Below are 16,369 nucleotides of genomic sequence, written 5' to 3' on the forward strand. Positions count from 1 at the left end.
TATATAAAACATAGATTGACCAAGGCAGTCACCTTCTCATCAATAAGACATGGTGCCCAACTGTGTTTTCATCAATTCAGTAAAATGAGCCACTGCAACACTGCTTCATTAATGGTCTAATAAGGCATCATCGAAATAACACCACCTATCCAGGGGTCACCACAGATTGGGATTAAAGCATCATAACAGCTAGACCAGGTTTTCCACAGTCTGACATTAAAACATAACACCACTTTATTCAGGGTTCGCCACAGATTGGGATTAAAACATCATAACACCTTATCCCTGGTTCAGCACAGTCTCGCCTTAAAACATAGCAGTTTTTCCCGGATTCACCAGAGTCTGGGATTAAAACATTCATCCCATTTTATCCCAGGGTAATCACAGACTGGGATTAGGCACTTCCTTTTCATTTGTGAGAAATCATACAGCTATGACTAAAGAGCAAGTATCACCATCAAAACCTCAAAAAGGTTGCAACAAATTATAATTAACATCCTTTCTGCACTGATGTGAGTAAATTATTGAAGCCAACAGAATCAGGGAGCTGAATTATCTGCACAGACTGTAACTAATTGAGCGAGCATTGCCATTAATTCAGCTCTTACACTTCAGGCTCAGTGAGTCACACCAGTATCTCACTGATGTCGTCAGCACAATGTCTCAGAAACAGTAAAAAGGCAGAAATGTATGTCATATAGAAAAAAGGATATTAATTCCAATCATGATTCTTTGCAGCAAATTGATGTTTTAAACAGGGGCCTACTGGCGAAACTAACACAAAACATAGTTCAAGCACTGTCCTGTGAACTTTATATTTAGGGACTCATTTAACATCTCTATTTAACAAGTGAACTTAGCATTTTTAAATGCCATGTATTATAGCACATTCAATAAATAGCAGGTATACAATATGAAGCTTGTTGGCATGAATTACAAAAATAATCACCAAATGGGATGGCTAAATAATCAATGAGCAGTTAACTTGTAACTGTGCCACTGCCTATGTCACATATTCTGTACTGTAAGGCTACTGATTAATATTGTGCCACTTGTATAAAAGTGCAAACATATATTCTGTGGGCAATTGCTTCTGGGAAGTTGCAGCATTACTCAATATCATCATACAATGTGCTTGGATTCTGACTGTTGCTACAGAACGCTGCTAGGACTTAAGCAGCCTTGTGTCTGATCATCGTAATGGTTCCTGTGACCCACATACATCAGACAAATGGATGTAAGTAATCACAAAGAAACCACCCCATTAAGGCACATACAGCAATGCATTGTACAATTGCTGAGCCTCTCAGAAACCTCAGGTTACTGTATCCATAGCGTGAAAACATAAAAACACTTTGACTTACCAAGCTGCGCCTCCACAGGGTTTAACCTATTTTCTAAAGGATAGAGGAACTTGGGTGGTTTGTCTGTCATTGGAGCTGTAAGAGAAAATAACCACACATTAAGTGCAGTGGAACAAAGCATTTACCAATGATCTACAATACACACCAGGTATCAGTAACTTCAGACATGTCTGGTACAGCTTACCTATGTCCGTGCAGGATATAGTCAGTGCATGTGTGTGCTTAAACCAGTTAATTGTTATACTCAACACAACCGAAAGGCTGGTATTTGTAAACTGGTCAGATGTTGCTGAGTATAAAGGGGCCAGTATTCCTCAGTCTAGCTTTTCAGTTGGAGAGGACGACTGTATAAATGACATACTCTTCCACATATCAAAATGGCACCAGTGCCCTTCCAGAAAGGGTAAATAGACTGGTGACAGTGGATTTAAAATAATGTGGCAGGGGTAGGTAAAGTCTCTATTTGAGATCAGAGGATCAATAAAAGCTGCTAAAAAGAAAACCCAGAAAGCTTAGCTAAATTAAATATTAAGAATACATTACTAGAGGAGAAGGGGGGGAAGAGAGTGGCTTGGCGGTAGTGAAACATAAAAGCACTCTTGTAGAGTGGTAAGGGATATCAAAAAGTTAAATGAGAAAACTGGGAAAAAGAATTAGGTCAGCACTACAAAAAACTGGAGTAAGGATTACGTTAAGACAGAATCCATATGGAAAGAGTTAAGGGATAAGCAGGGAAATGGTGCAATTAACCAGTATGCATTACTGGCCACTAAACCGAGGGCGTGAATGGGCTCACAGCAGGCCGGAAGATTTTTGTGGGGCAGAAGGAGCATTCATGTACCTCCTGACCCACAAAGATTTATTTAAAAAAAAGTAAAACCACTAAGTGACTTTAGGTGCACATCCCACATGCCTAAAGGGCAAATGAGTTATGAAAGACTGGGCTGATTGATGATATATTTTGCGAAGCTATCACACTGTGACTGGGGGTGAAATTCACCTTGGACGGTAGTGCTAAATGGGCAATGGCGAATTGGCAGCCCGTTTTACCTTCCTCCTGATTTTACAGGCGGAAGGTACAAAGAGCTGCCAGTTCCAAATGGAAAAGAAAATCGGGCCGCGTGTAACTACTGTACCACCAGTTTTGTACTATCACTCAAAACAAATTTCACCCCCAATTGATTTAATTGTTTTTTTATTTACTAGTTGACCTCCCATGGCATTGCACATGGGGAGTCGAAACAAAGAGTGTGAGGATAATTAGATCCAAGTGTGGAGTCTTAATCCTTCAGATTTTAATTATTGATGGAGGTTTTTTTTTTAAATTTCAATTAATTTTTTTAAATTTTTCCTTTCTGTCTCTTTTATCGCTCTCTCTCTCTTAATCCCATCTTTCTTTCCCTCTCTTTATTTTGCTTTCTGCACATGATTTGGCATTGAATTAACTATTCTAACTGACACTTCCTGGTTCAGACTATGCGTGTCTCAGTAAGGATTCTTCAATCTGATTGTTTAAGGAGATACTCAGTTGCTCAGTTCACACAGGTCCCAGATCCCTTGCAGAAGGCGCTGCATCAAAATGAATTGCTATTCTCCGCAAGTTCCAGTGCAAAAGCCCATAGAAAATCTGTGGGTAAGTGGAATGAATGGCTGGTGCCGTTCATTCGCTGCTGACCGCAAAATGCGAACCAATATGGATATCTTAAAGATTGAGACAGTATGGTGGTTTTATTCAGAGGGGACTTAAGATGGTGAGAAGCTGATGCATATCATCTTATAGTTGGTGTCAGTGGAACCTTTTTAGGAACCCTCAAGCCTGTTCCGCCATTCAATTGATCATGGCTGATCTGTATCTTAACTCTATCTACCCGCCTTGGTTCCTTAACCCTCAATACCCTTGCCTAACAAAAATCTATCAATCTCAGTTTTGGAATTTTCAATTGAACTAACCTCAATAGCTTTTGGGGGGAGAGAGTTCCAGAATTCCATTAGCTCTTGTGTTTAGAAATTCTTCCTGATGTCACCCCTGAACAGCCTAGCTCTAAGGGTTATGTCCCCTTTCTCTGGGCTCCCTTTTGGCCATCTCTTTTGGGTCTGTGATTGGTCTGGTGGCTAAGTCGTAGATAGGTGTGTGGAGAACTTTGAGCTGATAGATTAGTTGTTTCAGCAGCAGCTAATGTTACTGGTGGAAGCCAGCCCAATACGGCTGGTCTCTGAATATTCTTGTGGGCATTTGAGAACATAAAAGAACAAATCATTAAAATCCCACTGCACACGCATTGAAATATAGAAACATAGTAAATCTCAAGACCAACCTACACACTATCCAAACAATTGGAACTGATGATGTGTTTACATGTATTGTATAAAATCCCATATCTGTTAGAGTGATTGAATGGCGCATTAAAGGGAAGAGATTTCTCCTTCTATATGCTATTTTTAACAAGTTGGTCCATTCAGGGGTTGCCAAGCTACAGCTTGTGGGCCAATTTAAGCTCTGGCCATCTGGCCCACAAAGCTCAGGCAAATATTTGCACATATACTTCTTGCTTCTTAGTTTGTACTGTTTGAATTTTGTGGGGGTTTGGAAAGAATTGTTCTCTGTGCTGTTGCCTTACTGATGGATAAATTCTAAATTAGGACACCAAGGGGGAGAAGGTCCCCTCCTTTGCGCCTCCCGTGGGGGGGCGGCTAACAGGTCGCAAAGGCCTTTTCACCCAGCCGCGGCGCTGATAGCACCTCCCACCAAATTCTGCAGGAGGTTAGCGGCGATGCTACTCCCCGAACTCCTGCGCCCAGAGATCATGACATCATCCCCGGTCTCATCGCCCCGGTAGCGCCCCAGCAGAAAATTTCCCTTCACCCCCTGCAGCAGCGCCGGGCGATGGCAGCGACTGTTGCAGGGGACACGAGCAGGGCGGCCGGCCGCTAACGGCGTGGAAGTTAAAGGTGAGGTGGCCGGCCGCCTTGAAAAAAATGTCGGCTTTTTTGAAAAATGTTTTTTTTGCTCCGGGCGCAGGTTCTCTGCCATGATCGGTCAGCCCGGCACTCAGGTAAGTAAAAAAAAAACTGCAGAGTTTGCAGCATGGGGCCCTTCCCTTTAATTCAGGGAAGAGCCCCTGCAATGCGGCAGCGCTATGTGTCCCCAGTGTGTGGCGCTGCCGAGCCGTGCGCCCCGGATCGGGACATTCCCCGCCTCCTGTGCTCCAGAAGGAAGTGAAGCGCTTGATTTAGTGCTCCACTTCCCACTTGGAGCAAAAAGTGGGAATTTCAGAAAGGCTGGAAGAGGTTAGCACCTGGCGCTAACTTTTCCAGCTTTTCTGATTTAGCGCCCCAAGCGGGGCTCGAGGGGAATTTCTAGCCCCAAATCTATTAGAATCCGCAGCTTACAATATGCGCAAATTTAATGGAAACATTAATTGAAACTTTGTATGTGGCTCGTGAGGCTATCTGGTGTGCACCTGAGCAGCCCAAAAAGGCAAAAAGCTTCAACCCTTTTGTCCTGGATAAATGTTCTGGTGAAATTCCTCTGTTCATTTTTTAAAACTCATTAACTAGCTCATGGATTAATGATTTCAATAAAAATAGAGACATTTCTATTGTTGAGGAAGATATTTTATATGAAATAACAACAAAAAATGCTGGAAATACTCAGCAGGCCAGGCAGCATCCATGGAGAGAGAAACAGAGTTAACGTTTCAGGTCTGGGACCCTTCATCAGAACTGGAAAAAGGGTCCCAGACCTGAAACGTTAACTCTGTTTCTCTCTCTCCACGGATGCTGCCTGGCCTGCTGAGTATTTCCAGCATTTTCTGTTGTTATTTCAGATTTCCAGCATCCGCAGTATTGTGCAATTATATTTTATATGAACTTGGACTACTTCTGTATTATTCAATGCAGCCATCTATTGAGTATGTTTTGTTTCCTGTGTCTTTGTTTTCCTGTGAAGTTATGGTGTTAACTGGAGCAGAAGTAAATTTAAAAAATTATAGTTGAAACATTGGCCCAGAAATTCGGGTCCCAACGCATGAGTACGCACGGGGTACTCGTGCGTAGGCCCAATGAAAGTGCCGGTTTCGTGCATGCACTGCGCATATGCGGGTAACCAGCACTTCCGTTCCCCTGAAAGAAGGGGTTTAGAGGTCGAACGCGTACGCCGGAGAGGCAGCGCATGCGCATCGAACTTGCAGTTTTTTTGCAGGTTTCTCCGGGAGGGTAAGTCTCCAGGAGTTACACTTTTAAAAAGCAGGCGCAAGGCCTGCTTTTAACAAGGTAAGTGGTGAATTAATTAAAATTAAAACATTTTTTCCACAGGTTTATTATTTTTAAATACTTTAAAGAAAGGCAAGTTTATTTTTAGCCCCGTTAGAAAATGTAATTAATTTTTTCAAAAACTTAAATTATTGTTTAAAATAGTTATTTCATGTAATTTATAGTTATTTTAAAAATGTGATTTAAAAAAAAAAATATTTGAAGTTTTAGTGATATTTTTGGGGCTTATAGTATTTATAGGTTTGACAGCTCTTCCTGTCAAACTTATGAATGAAGCATTCCCTGCTATCATTAGTTTTTCATGGCCCACGTGATCCCAGGGGACGCAACAAACTAACTGCGCCCCTGGGATAGGCAAGCACTGCGCGCCGGCAGTTGGAGGAGGTCCAGGATTGGAATCCCACGCGGGCCCACAGTTCAACGGTCGGCACGCTAGGTAAGTGCAGGTCGGAAGCTTGCACCCGCGGGAAGCCTCCGACCCAAATTTCTGGGCCATTAAGTATGCAGATTCCTGTGCCTAATTTACATAATTCAATGACATCCTTTTAAGAGAACGATTGAACAATTAAAAAAGTAAATGGAAATTCTACAGTTACATAATAAGTACATCCCATTCACATGGCTAACTTTGGAAAGCATAGATATAATGGCCTGAATTTTCCGGGGTGGTAGTGGGCGAGATCGGTGGCAGGTCAGGTGGGAAAGTTGTTATTTTTGACAGCGGGTCAGGAACTCACTGTCATCTCACTCCCACGCGCCTTTCCCACAGATAGATTTTTTGCTAACCAAGGGTATAATGGGATATGGAGCCAAGGCGGGTAAATGGAGTTAGGATACAGATCAGCCATGCTCTCATTGAATGGTGGAACAAGCGTGAGGGGCTGAATAGCCTACTCCTGTTCCTATGTGTGCTGAACAACTACCACACATCAAATAATTTACATTTAATGCCCAGGACACACATTCGGTATCTAGTTCCTGGTGATGATTTTTGATTTTTATTCAAAGAATGTTTTCCATATGCTTAAGAGAAACCATTAATTACTTTGGAGAGGTAGACAACAGCCTTTCATCAAGTGATGATTTCCTACTGCCTGAAGTATCTGAAATTATAACTATTCTCCATGTTTGAGGGTTTTTATTCTTTTCTTTCAGCAGTTCAGATGGTCATTCCCACACAGAAAATGTAATTCCATTTTAATTGCAAGAATTTGTTACGAATTCTAATTAGCAGAAACCCTTATGTGTTGGCATTTCTAGTTTTCTGTTTGGCATGCAAGCAGCCTGTCATCACCTAATGGCCTACGGCTCCTCACAATCACTCTAAAGAGTGGCGTGCCTGCTTTAAGTGGGTAGCTTCCACTTAGAAACTGGATTATGCTATATAGTTATATAATTTAAAAAATAATAATCAGCAGCTAAAAATGCATCATGTCTAGGCATTGGACATTGGAGGAATATTCAGCCTATTAAATGTTATTTGCAGCCTGAAGCACTAGATTTGTGGTAGTTAAAGCCAAAAGAAAAGGATGGTTTTAAAATAAAAATTAGACTATTCTCTTCCCTGAATTTTCCTCATTTTATCCCTTCTTCATTGTAGCTGCGAACCCCACAAATCCTTCTACTAAAAGGGATAGAAGTTCACAGCACAGAAGGAGGCCAAATAGTCCATCTTACCTGTATGAGCTCTCTGCTAGAACAATTTCAAACCAAATCCACCATCTAGCCCCAAACTCCTGTATCTTCCTCTGCTCCAAATAAATATATATCTTTCCTTTAACAATGTAATCATCTCTGCCTCAATTATTCCTTCTGGCAAAGTATTTCATATTCCAACAACTCTCTGTTAAAAGAATTTCTCTCTTCTCACTTTCTCAGCAACAATTTTAAATTGATGACTCCTCTCAAAACACTTCATCATTTAAAAAAACATCTCTAGACCTTCTCTGCTCCATTCCCCATATCTCCTCATAACTATACGTTGCCATCCCTCATATCATCCTGGTGAATCGACATTGTACGGTCTCTATGATTTTAATGTCTAATCATTATCTTGTATAAATGTGTCATTATCTATTTACTCTTGCAGCCTATTTATAAAGTCCAGATTCCTATTGACCTTTTTATGGCTTTCTCAACTGACACTCAAAGGAATTATGCATTTGAATACCTTTCTTTCATCCACACCCTTCAGTGTATACTCTGGTTGAATATATTCCCATACTCCCATTCCTGGTTTTTCCTCACTGTTCTTCACATTAAACTGCATTTGTCATCAGTCTGTCCATTCTGCTCACATGTCTACGTGCCCCTGAAGTCTTTTACTCTGCCTTGCTGTTTGCCAAATACCCTATTTTTGTGCCGTGAACAAATTTCAATAACATGGTCCCTATGCCCAAGTACAAATACTAAGTGCAAAAGAGGACCCAACACTGACCCCTGGGGTACACCACTTCCAACCCTCTTCAATCCAAGCAATAACCAGTAACCTTAACCCTTTGTTTCATGTCTGTCAACCAACTTTCTATTCATGCTGCTCTTATACCGTGAAGCTGATTTTTTTGAAACAAGTCTCCTGAGTCACCTTATCGAATACCTTCAGAAAATTCATATCCACCACATGTACTGAATTCCTTTTATCGTCCAGTCACAGAAAACTGCAGTGATTCATTTATCACCTCTTTCCTGCTCAGTTCCCACCCATCGGCATTTTGGTTTGGGCCTCTGTATGGGCAGCCCAAACACCTGCCTGTTTCAGGCAGGAACTTGTTTGTAATCTCCTGACTGGGGTTCTATGGTGTACATAACACAGCAACAGCAACAACTTGTATTTATATATGATGTATTATATACAATGCAATTTTGAGGTACCAATGAGTGGTGCATGCACCACACTTGCTCCACCCTTTAGTACCTGACATTTAATGTTGTGCTGCCTACCTTGCTGGCAGATGCCTTCAGTTAAGACAGCAGAAGAGTACTCCTTCACCTCCTGGTTCCATATCGCTTCAAAAAAATATTCATTAAACTTACCTTTTCAGTGACAGCTGCTTGCTAGGCCACATCCATGTTCAGAAAACCTGAATGGAGCAGGCCCAATGCCTGCTCTGCTCAGGACAGTCCAATTTAGCAGAGGGATCCTAAAATGGGTGTTATACCCCTCATTAGCATATCCAAGGGGCCAAACACCTGTTTTAGGAGGCTGCCCCAGACACCTGAAACTTGGCCCGACCCAATTTTGGGACAGATGTTTCTCAGGCGACTTTGGGACGTAGGACATTGGACCCTGTAATTGGGCCTTTTTGCACCCGTTTTACACCCATAAAATGGGTGCAAATACGTCCAATTTCTACCCCAGTATCTTTACAAACAACTGAAAGAAGGGATGGATTTTCATAACAAGCTGGTAGCTGGGCACTCGTAACAAATGCAGAGTCCAATTCTCTGTACCACACACGTAGTAAATATCATCACAAGTGGAAGATCCTTGAAGCAATCACTATGCCGCTGTCATTTTTAATTATATTTCACCAATACTGTATATATCTTCTGGGAGTCCTGTTCTAATCAATAAATATAAAAAGATGTACAATCTCATTGTCCTTGTTCAGCGTTAATATTTTATCCTGTGCAGCACATTGATGCTGATACAATATCACAGATAGTGCTATACATTTAGGGAACCAGTCATATTTCTATTTTTCATTACCCTTCATGTCCCAAGCACATGGTATTTCTACCATTAAAAAAAACAAAAAAATCCAATCACTACAATTACTTTATTTTAATCCTCCCTTCCAAGAAATTTAAAAAAAACTAACTCTAAACCATGGGTAATGGTACCACTACACAGTTAATAAATCTTTTTTGGGCCACGTCATGGCTAGTTCGATTCAAAGAATGTTACTTCATTTTTGAGAAACACACCAAATTATAAACTTAAACACAATGGGGCGATTTTCCCATTGGAGGTGGGTTTTGGTTTGGGTGGGTTCCAAACCCGCCTCCACTGTCAGGTGGGAAAAATTAGCGATTTTCCTCTAAATAGCCAGTTAATTACAGAGGTGTGGGTTCTCCTGGGCCAATTACTCTTTTAGGACTGAAACTCGCCTCTGCTGACGTCACTTAGCCAGCTTCATTTAAGGGCTGCTTGCTGCCTTGGCTCATTCCACTGATGCTGCACCACCTCCAAACTTTTATCTCCTTGAAGAATGGCCAGCTCCAAGGCAAGGGCCTCCCCGAGGTTCTCGGATGAGGCGCTGGGTATGCTGGTTGAGGGGGTGAGAGCTAGCAGGGAGGTGCTCTTCCACTCATCTGGGAGGCCTCCCAAAGAAACCAAGGCTGTGTGGGTTCAGCTGGCAAGGGAGATCACCTCCAGATCTGTGTGCAGATTGGATGATTGTTTCTGTTTATTGATGAAATGCCATCCCTGTGTGAATGTATTAAAATTAGGTGATGGCAAACTGTTGGCATGATGGCATCTGTTATTTCGGCTTAGGCAGCTCCACATTGCAGGTTCCACGACACTTGCGTGGTCAGGTTTTAGTCAGAGTGAAAGGAGGCCAGAGAGTCATGTCCATTGTCTATCATGTGTTAAGAATGAGCCAAGCACATGTGCCACAATGGGCAACCTATGCAAATCTGGCCAGGATGAGTGCATCCCTTGCATCACGGACATCCATTTGCTCACGTGCTGCCGCTGCTGCTGGCAGATAGCTCCATTGGGGAAGTGCTCAGTCCAAGCGGGGAGGGGGTCTTCCAAGGAGGTCCCGCATTTGAGAGATAGAAGCTGCAGCACCTCCGACTTCTGTAGGCCTGCTAAAAGTGCTGAAAAATCTGTGGAACAGAAGTTCTGTCACTTGCAACTGCTCCCTGATGAAAGCTCCGTTTTAATGGTGGAGCTGCAGCTGTGAGGATGCTACCCACTAGTCAACCTGCCAGGATTAGCTGGCGTGGTTTAGGAGGGTCATGCAACATGCGCAAAATGTGGCAAAATAACAAAGGCCTGTCAAAATAGGATTATAGAGGCCCTTAACTGCTATTTAAGGGTCTTAACTATCTCTCCCAACTGATGGAGGCAGGACCGAATCGCACCCATCAAACCCGCCTCCGGCAAAGTTGTGCGGAGGTGGGTTGGAGGCGGGTTCCGAACCCGCCCTCACTTTTTGCGATTTTGCCAACTATCCCGCCTCCAAACCCGTCTCCTCGGGGCTGGGAAAATCGCCCCCAGTGAGTCGTTAGTTCAAGGTTTTAATTTGTATAATAATGCAGACATATATCATATATATGTATGGAGTGCTGAACATAATTTCAACATATTTATGAAACGAAATACACAGATCCTGATATTTTTGAGCAGTTGCTGATTCAACATTGCAGTTGCACTAACGCTGCAGCTTCCTTCAAGACCACTCCTCAAATTAGTACTTTAGTGCCCTCGCGCCAGTTTCTGAAAGCACATAAGGATGTGCTTAATTTACGCAGGATACTGACAACCCCAGCAACACTGAAAAAAAAAGACAATTAATTTTTACGGAATTTTGCTTTTTGGACACTGATTTGCAAATTGAAAAATACAGTCTGATTTCGAGAAATAAAAGAACAGCACTACTGAACTGACACGAGCTTAGTGTCAGCGGTGAATATATTATTGAAACGGGTAGATATGTAGATAAATCTGAATTATGAGACAGGTGGTGATGGAAACTGAAAACCATTAAGACTAGTGAGTCCCTGACTAGCATGGTGTACAGAAACCCAATTAAAAAGCTAAGCCCAATTATAGTGTTTCCGCTATCAGCACATTTTCCACAGTTATCCAGCAGTAGAAATGATTGTCTTTGGAATATTGACGTGCAAATTCAAAGGAACAAGTTAGCATCATGGCTAATTAGTTCAATAGTTTGTAACTACAATGGAAAATTCATTTTTCAGATTTAATAACTCAATCCCTTTTAATTTGAAGAACTCCAATAGATGGAATTTTATTTTTGTACTGAACTTAACTAAACACTGAAATGAATATAGATGTACATATATTCTCTATGTGGAATTTAACCTGAATCATAAATAACACAAAAGTACAAAATATTCAAAAATGTAACAATTTACAAATGTTTTCCATACTGGAAATGTTTTATTTTCCCTACAGATGGTACTATGAAGCTTTTTAGGGTGAATTGATGATCATGGTCTGGATCAACTTAGCATGTCATAGCAGGGTGGGTCCTGGGTTTACATTACCTCAGTGGAGCTGGAGGGGCAAGGTAGCAAGTGTTGCCAGTTGGATTTGGAAGAAAAAGCTGGGAGATACTATCAGGCGGGATCTTCCAAGTGCTGGAAATGTTAGAGAGCAGAAGGGAAGTCGGCTTTGGGGCCAGAGAGTGACGGAGGTCCAATTTTGATGTGTGTATGGATGGGGGGGGATGGTAGAGGAGATGAGGAAAAAAGGCTTTGGCCACAAATATAGTAGGAACATTCAATGATATTCCTGCTTGGGGGAGAAGTGGTTCAGCCTGGTTCACTGTAGGGGAGAGGGGAGCAGTAAAGAAGTGGTTTGTTTCTCCAGTGTGGGAAAGCATGGCGAGGTGAGTGAGCAGGTGAGTGGACAGAATGAGAGATGGGAAATGCTCACACATACATGATTAAGGACAGGCTAACAGTAGGTATGCAGCGTGAAAAGCAAAGCAGTAGCGTCAACAGCCGGGTCACATCTTTTTGAGAGAGCCAGGGAATGGTCATCAGGGCACTTTTGAAGATGGCTATTTTATATCACTATTGCTAATAATACTGGGAACCATATGCAACAATTTTATTCAGTTTTAGCTGGTGTTCCAAATTTATACAGCTGGTCCATCACAGTTCTACCTACAGGCGTAACTTGTAATGCAGATAAATGTTGAGCCTTTTAAAATGGGTCTTCCCATCAACAAAGCTTGATATAGCAGCTTTCAACTTAGTTTTAAAATGGAATGTTGCGACCACCAAATAGATGATGAAACTGAAACTTAAAAAATTTATATCCTAATGAGTCGAAAGATAAATTTCTTCAAAGGTGGTGTGCCCTCTTCTCTGCATGTATGTTGAATCAAGCTGCTCACTCCCCTCGTATTAATTCATTTTTCACAATTAGCACTGAGGTGGCCTGTACAAGATTGCCAATTTAACAAAATTATGGGCATTTATTTATACAGTAGGTGGTATAACAACAAGCAGAAACAAATTTAACAAGAACCAATGTTTACAAATTTGACCCTGGTAGATAGTAGAATCAAAATAGAGAAATCGTGTACTAACAGGCAACAGACTTCCAAAGTCGAATGAATGATCCAGCAATTCTGCTTCAGAAGCAATAGTGAGCTTTCTAATCCTACACCTGTCCACAAGGAACAGACAATGATGCTGACTGAGAAAGAGAATTCCAGAGAGGAAGAAAGGTTTGTGAAACTTTGCCCCTGGTATTCAGATCTCAAATCTTAAAATGCATCTGCATCAACTCCTGCTTCCAGCATTAACAGGAAGGTTTGACTTTCCTGTGAAGAGCTCATAGCTTGGCCAGATCTCTTTGATGCTAGAGAGGTAGACTTTACAATGGAGTAGACCATCTGCAGGGCTTTGGATCTCAAGGGGCAAGAGATAGCTTGGGCTGAATTTTAATGGGGAAGGCGGGGGGGGGGGGGGGGGTGGCTCCGAGGCAGTTGGGAAACTTGGGAGAACAGTTTACCCACAGGCCCTGCTGACTTTAATGGCAGGGCCTGGTTTGAATGGGAATCCTCTGTTTCCCACCTGCAGCCAGCCAGCCTGAGAGGCTGCACAGAGGAGGGATGGAGGTATGGAGGGATCCCATGGGGGTCAGGGGCCGGCAGTCGGGAGAAGCTTGAGGGGTCAGGGGCCAAGAGAAGATCGGGGGGGGGGGGGGGAGGGTCCAAAGAGGTTCAAGGGCCAGGAGAAGATTGGGGGTGGGGGAGGGAGGGTGGCATCAGGGGCCGGGAGAACAAAAACAAATGGCATAAACTCATCACAAAAATAAAATAGCCCTTTTTTGCCATAATGCACAGTCCAGTACACCAAATAACACTTTTAATCATTTTTAAAGATTTCCATTTCTGATAGGTAAAGAGTTCTTTAAACAAAACCATTTATTTATAAAAGAAAAGCCAAGACAATAGCGGAGAATGCCCTATGGGATCTGCTAGCGTTGTATATCACTGGTTCTGGACTGACTCACAGCATGAATATACTGGCTTCACAATGTACCATATAAACCACATCATCCACTCATTTTAGCCTGTATTTAGAGTCCTATCTCTGAAGGCTATAAAATATCATTTTTACCAAGTGCCAAATACTGCCCCAACCATACACAGTGCAAATCGTGAACTTAATGTGGCACAAGCTGAAGAAGTCAGTAAGAACATTAGCCTGGAGATTGCTTAAAAGTTACTTTGTTTATTGAATCATATACTTAAAAAAGTTGGTTCAGAATATATCCTTCCACAATCCAGCAGATGCCTACTGGTTTGCTGGAGGTCATGTTGAGGACATTCCTTTACCCTCCCCCTCCCTCAATTCAAAGAGATGCCCTGGCATTTATGTTGAGGTATCTGCTCATGGAGAGCTTAATGCTCACTAACAATAGTAGTCCATGACCTTATGTAGGAACACTGATCAGGTGTGGCTCGACTTTTAGTTCACTGTAGTTCCCAAAAATCTCTGAACATTTCTCGTGAATTCTTCACTTAAACTCCAGAACAAAACATTAAATACTTTCAAATGGTCTTGTCTCACTGGAGTTAAGAATACGCATACTTTTACGTAGATTGTTATAAAGCTATCATTTGCCACCAGAGTTTTCAGGATGGGCAATGATGAGTTGTACTGAAATAACAGAAAATGCTGGAAATACTCAGCAGGCCAGGCAGCATCCGTGGAGAGAGAAACAGAGTTAACGTTTCAGGCTTCGGCAGCAAGCTCGGCGCAGTCTGTAATGTCGGATCTGGCTAGGGCAGCCTGTACCTGTTCAGGCGTTTGATAGAGGAAAAGCTCCCGGAAGAGGAAGCGTTCTGGTTCGGCCCCCAAGAGCGTGAGCATTTGGCTCATGGGCTCGGACGGTTTGGAGTCCCCGAGGCCGGGCAGCGTGATGAGCCAGCGAGCGCGCTCCGACTTCGAGAGCCCGAAAACCTGAAGCAACCGCGCCTTAATCGCATCATACTTGCTGTCAGTAGGAGGACTACCGAGGAGGCTGATGATCCGTGAGGCAGTTGCGCTGTCGAGGGCGGAGACCATGCAATAATAACGGGTCTGATCCGCGACGATGTTCCTCATGGCGAACTGGGCTTCAGCCTGGATAAACCAGGTGTCTGGTTGTTGTTCCCAGAACTGTGACAGTGCTGTTAGGGAGGGAGTTCCAGGATTTTGACCCAGCAATGATGAAGGAACGGCGATATATTTCCAAGTCAGGATGGTGTGTGACTTGGAGGGGAACTTTGGGAAGTGCTGTTGAAGAAGCCTTGGCAAGTTGCTGCAGTGCATCTTGTAGACGGTACACACTGCAACCATGGAGCACTGGAGGGAGTGAATATTTAAGTTGGTGGAGGATGGGGTGCCAATCAAGTGGGCTGCTTTGTCCTGGATGGTGTTGAACTTCTTGAGGTGTTGTTGGAGTTGCACTCATCCAGGCAAGTGGAGAGTATTCCATCACATTCCTGACTTGTGCCTTGTCGATGGTGGAAAAGCTTTGGGGAGTCAGGAGGTAAGTCACTCACCACAGAATACCCAGCCTCTGACCTGCTCTTGTAGTCACAGTATTTATGTGGCTGGTCCAGTTACTTTCCAGTCAATGATGACCCCCAAGTTGTTGATGGTGGGGGATTTGATGATGGTAATGCCATTAAAGGCAAAGGGGCAGTGGTAAAACGCTGCCTTGTTTGAGATGGTCATTGCCTGGCACTTATGTGGTGCAAATGTTACTTGCCACTTATCAGCCCAAGCGTGAATGTTGTCCAGGTCTTGCTGCATGCAAGTACGGACTGTTTCATTATCTGAGGAGCTGCGAATGGAACTGAACACTGTGCAATCATCAACGAACATCCCCACTTCTGATCTTATGATAGAGGGAAGGCCATTGATGAAACAGCTGAAGATGGTTGGGCCTAGGACACTGTCCTGAGGAGCTCCCACAGCGATGTCCTGGGGCTGTGATGATTGACCTCCAACCACCACAACTATCTTACTTTGTGCTAGGTATGACTCTAGCCAGTGGAAAGTTTTCCCCCTGTTTCCCATTGACTTTAGTTTTACTAGGGCTCCCTGATGCCACACTTGGTTAAATGCTGCCTTGATACTTTTCCACATGTGGTAGGCCAGCTTCAACAGGGAGAATATCAGGGCATGTTATAATAACACACAGATTTACACTGGTAGAAAATAATGCAAAATTATAATTAGTAAAATTTGTGTTTTCAATTTTGCTGTTAATAAGAAGAAATTACCTGACTAATTGTCTACTGTAGGTTTTGTGTCAACACATTGCAGTTTAACTGGGGAATGAAGTCACCAAATTAATTGCCTATCACATTTTGGCAAAAAATGTGTGACTTCACCATTCAAAGAGGTCGTGTTACACTGCTTTTTGCTTCACATAGTGGCAAAGTAAACTTTAAACAATTTTGAGTGGGAACTTTTTAACCCAGTTTTTTAATTTCTGGGGGACAAAACTGGGTCGCGCCCCCTTT

At 42.7% G+C, this 16,369-nt stretch overlaps 1 protein-coding gene across 1 annotated transcript in view; it reads right to left on the reverse strand.

The window, feature by feature from the left end:
• The window catches only part of LOC147107487 (interleukin-1 receptor accessory protein-like 1), a 1,486,384-nt gene that overhangs the window by 539,219 nt on the left and 930,796 nt on the right, over positions 1 to 16,369 (reverse strand). Inside the window, exon 5 of the mRNA XM_086006559.1 lies at positions 1,365 to 1,439. Coding sequence (XP_085862685.1) covers positions 1,365 to 1,439 — 75 coding nt within the window. The remainder of the gene's footprint in view (positions 1 to 1,364; positions 1,440 to 16,369) is intronic.

Source organism: Somniosus microcephalus, chromosome 14, assembly GCF_052327205.1.
Source record: "Somniosus microcephalus isolate GS21.2 chromosome 14, FLI_Smic_1.0, whole genome shotgun sequence".
In the NCBI taxonomy this organism is placed as follows: domain Eukaryota; kingdom Metazoa; phylum Chordata; class Chondrichthyes; order Squaliformes; family Somniosidae; genus Somniosus; species Somniosus microcephalus.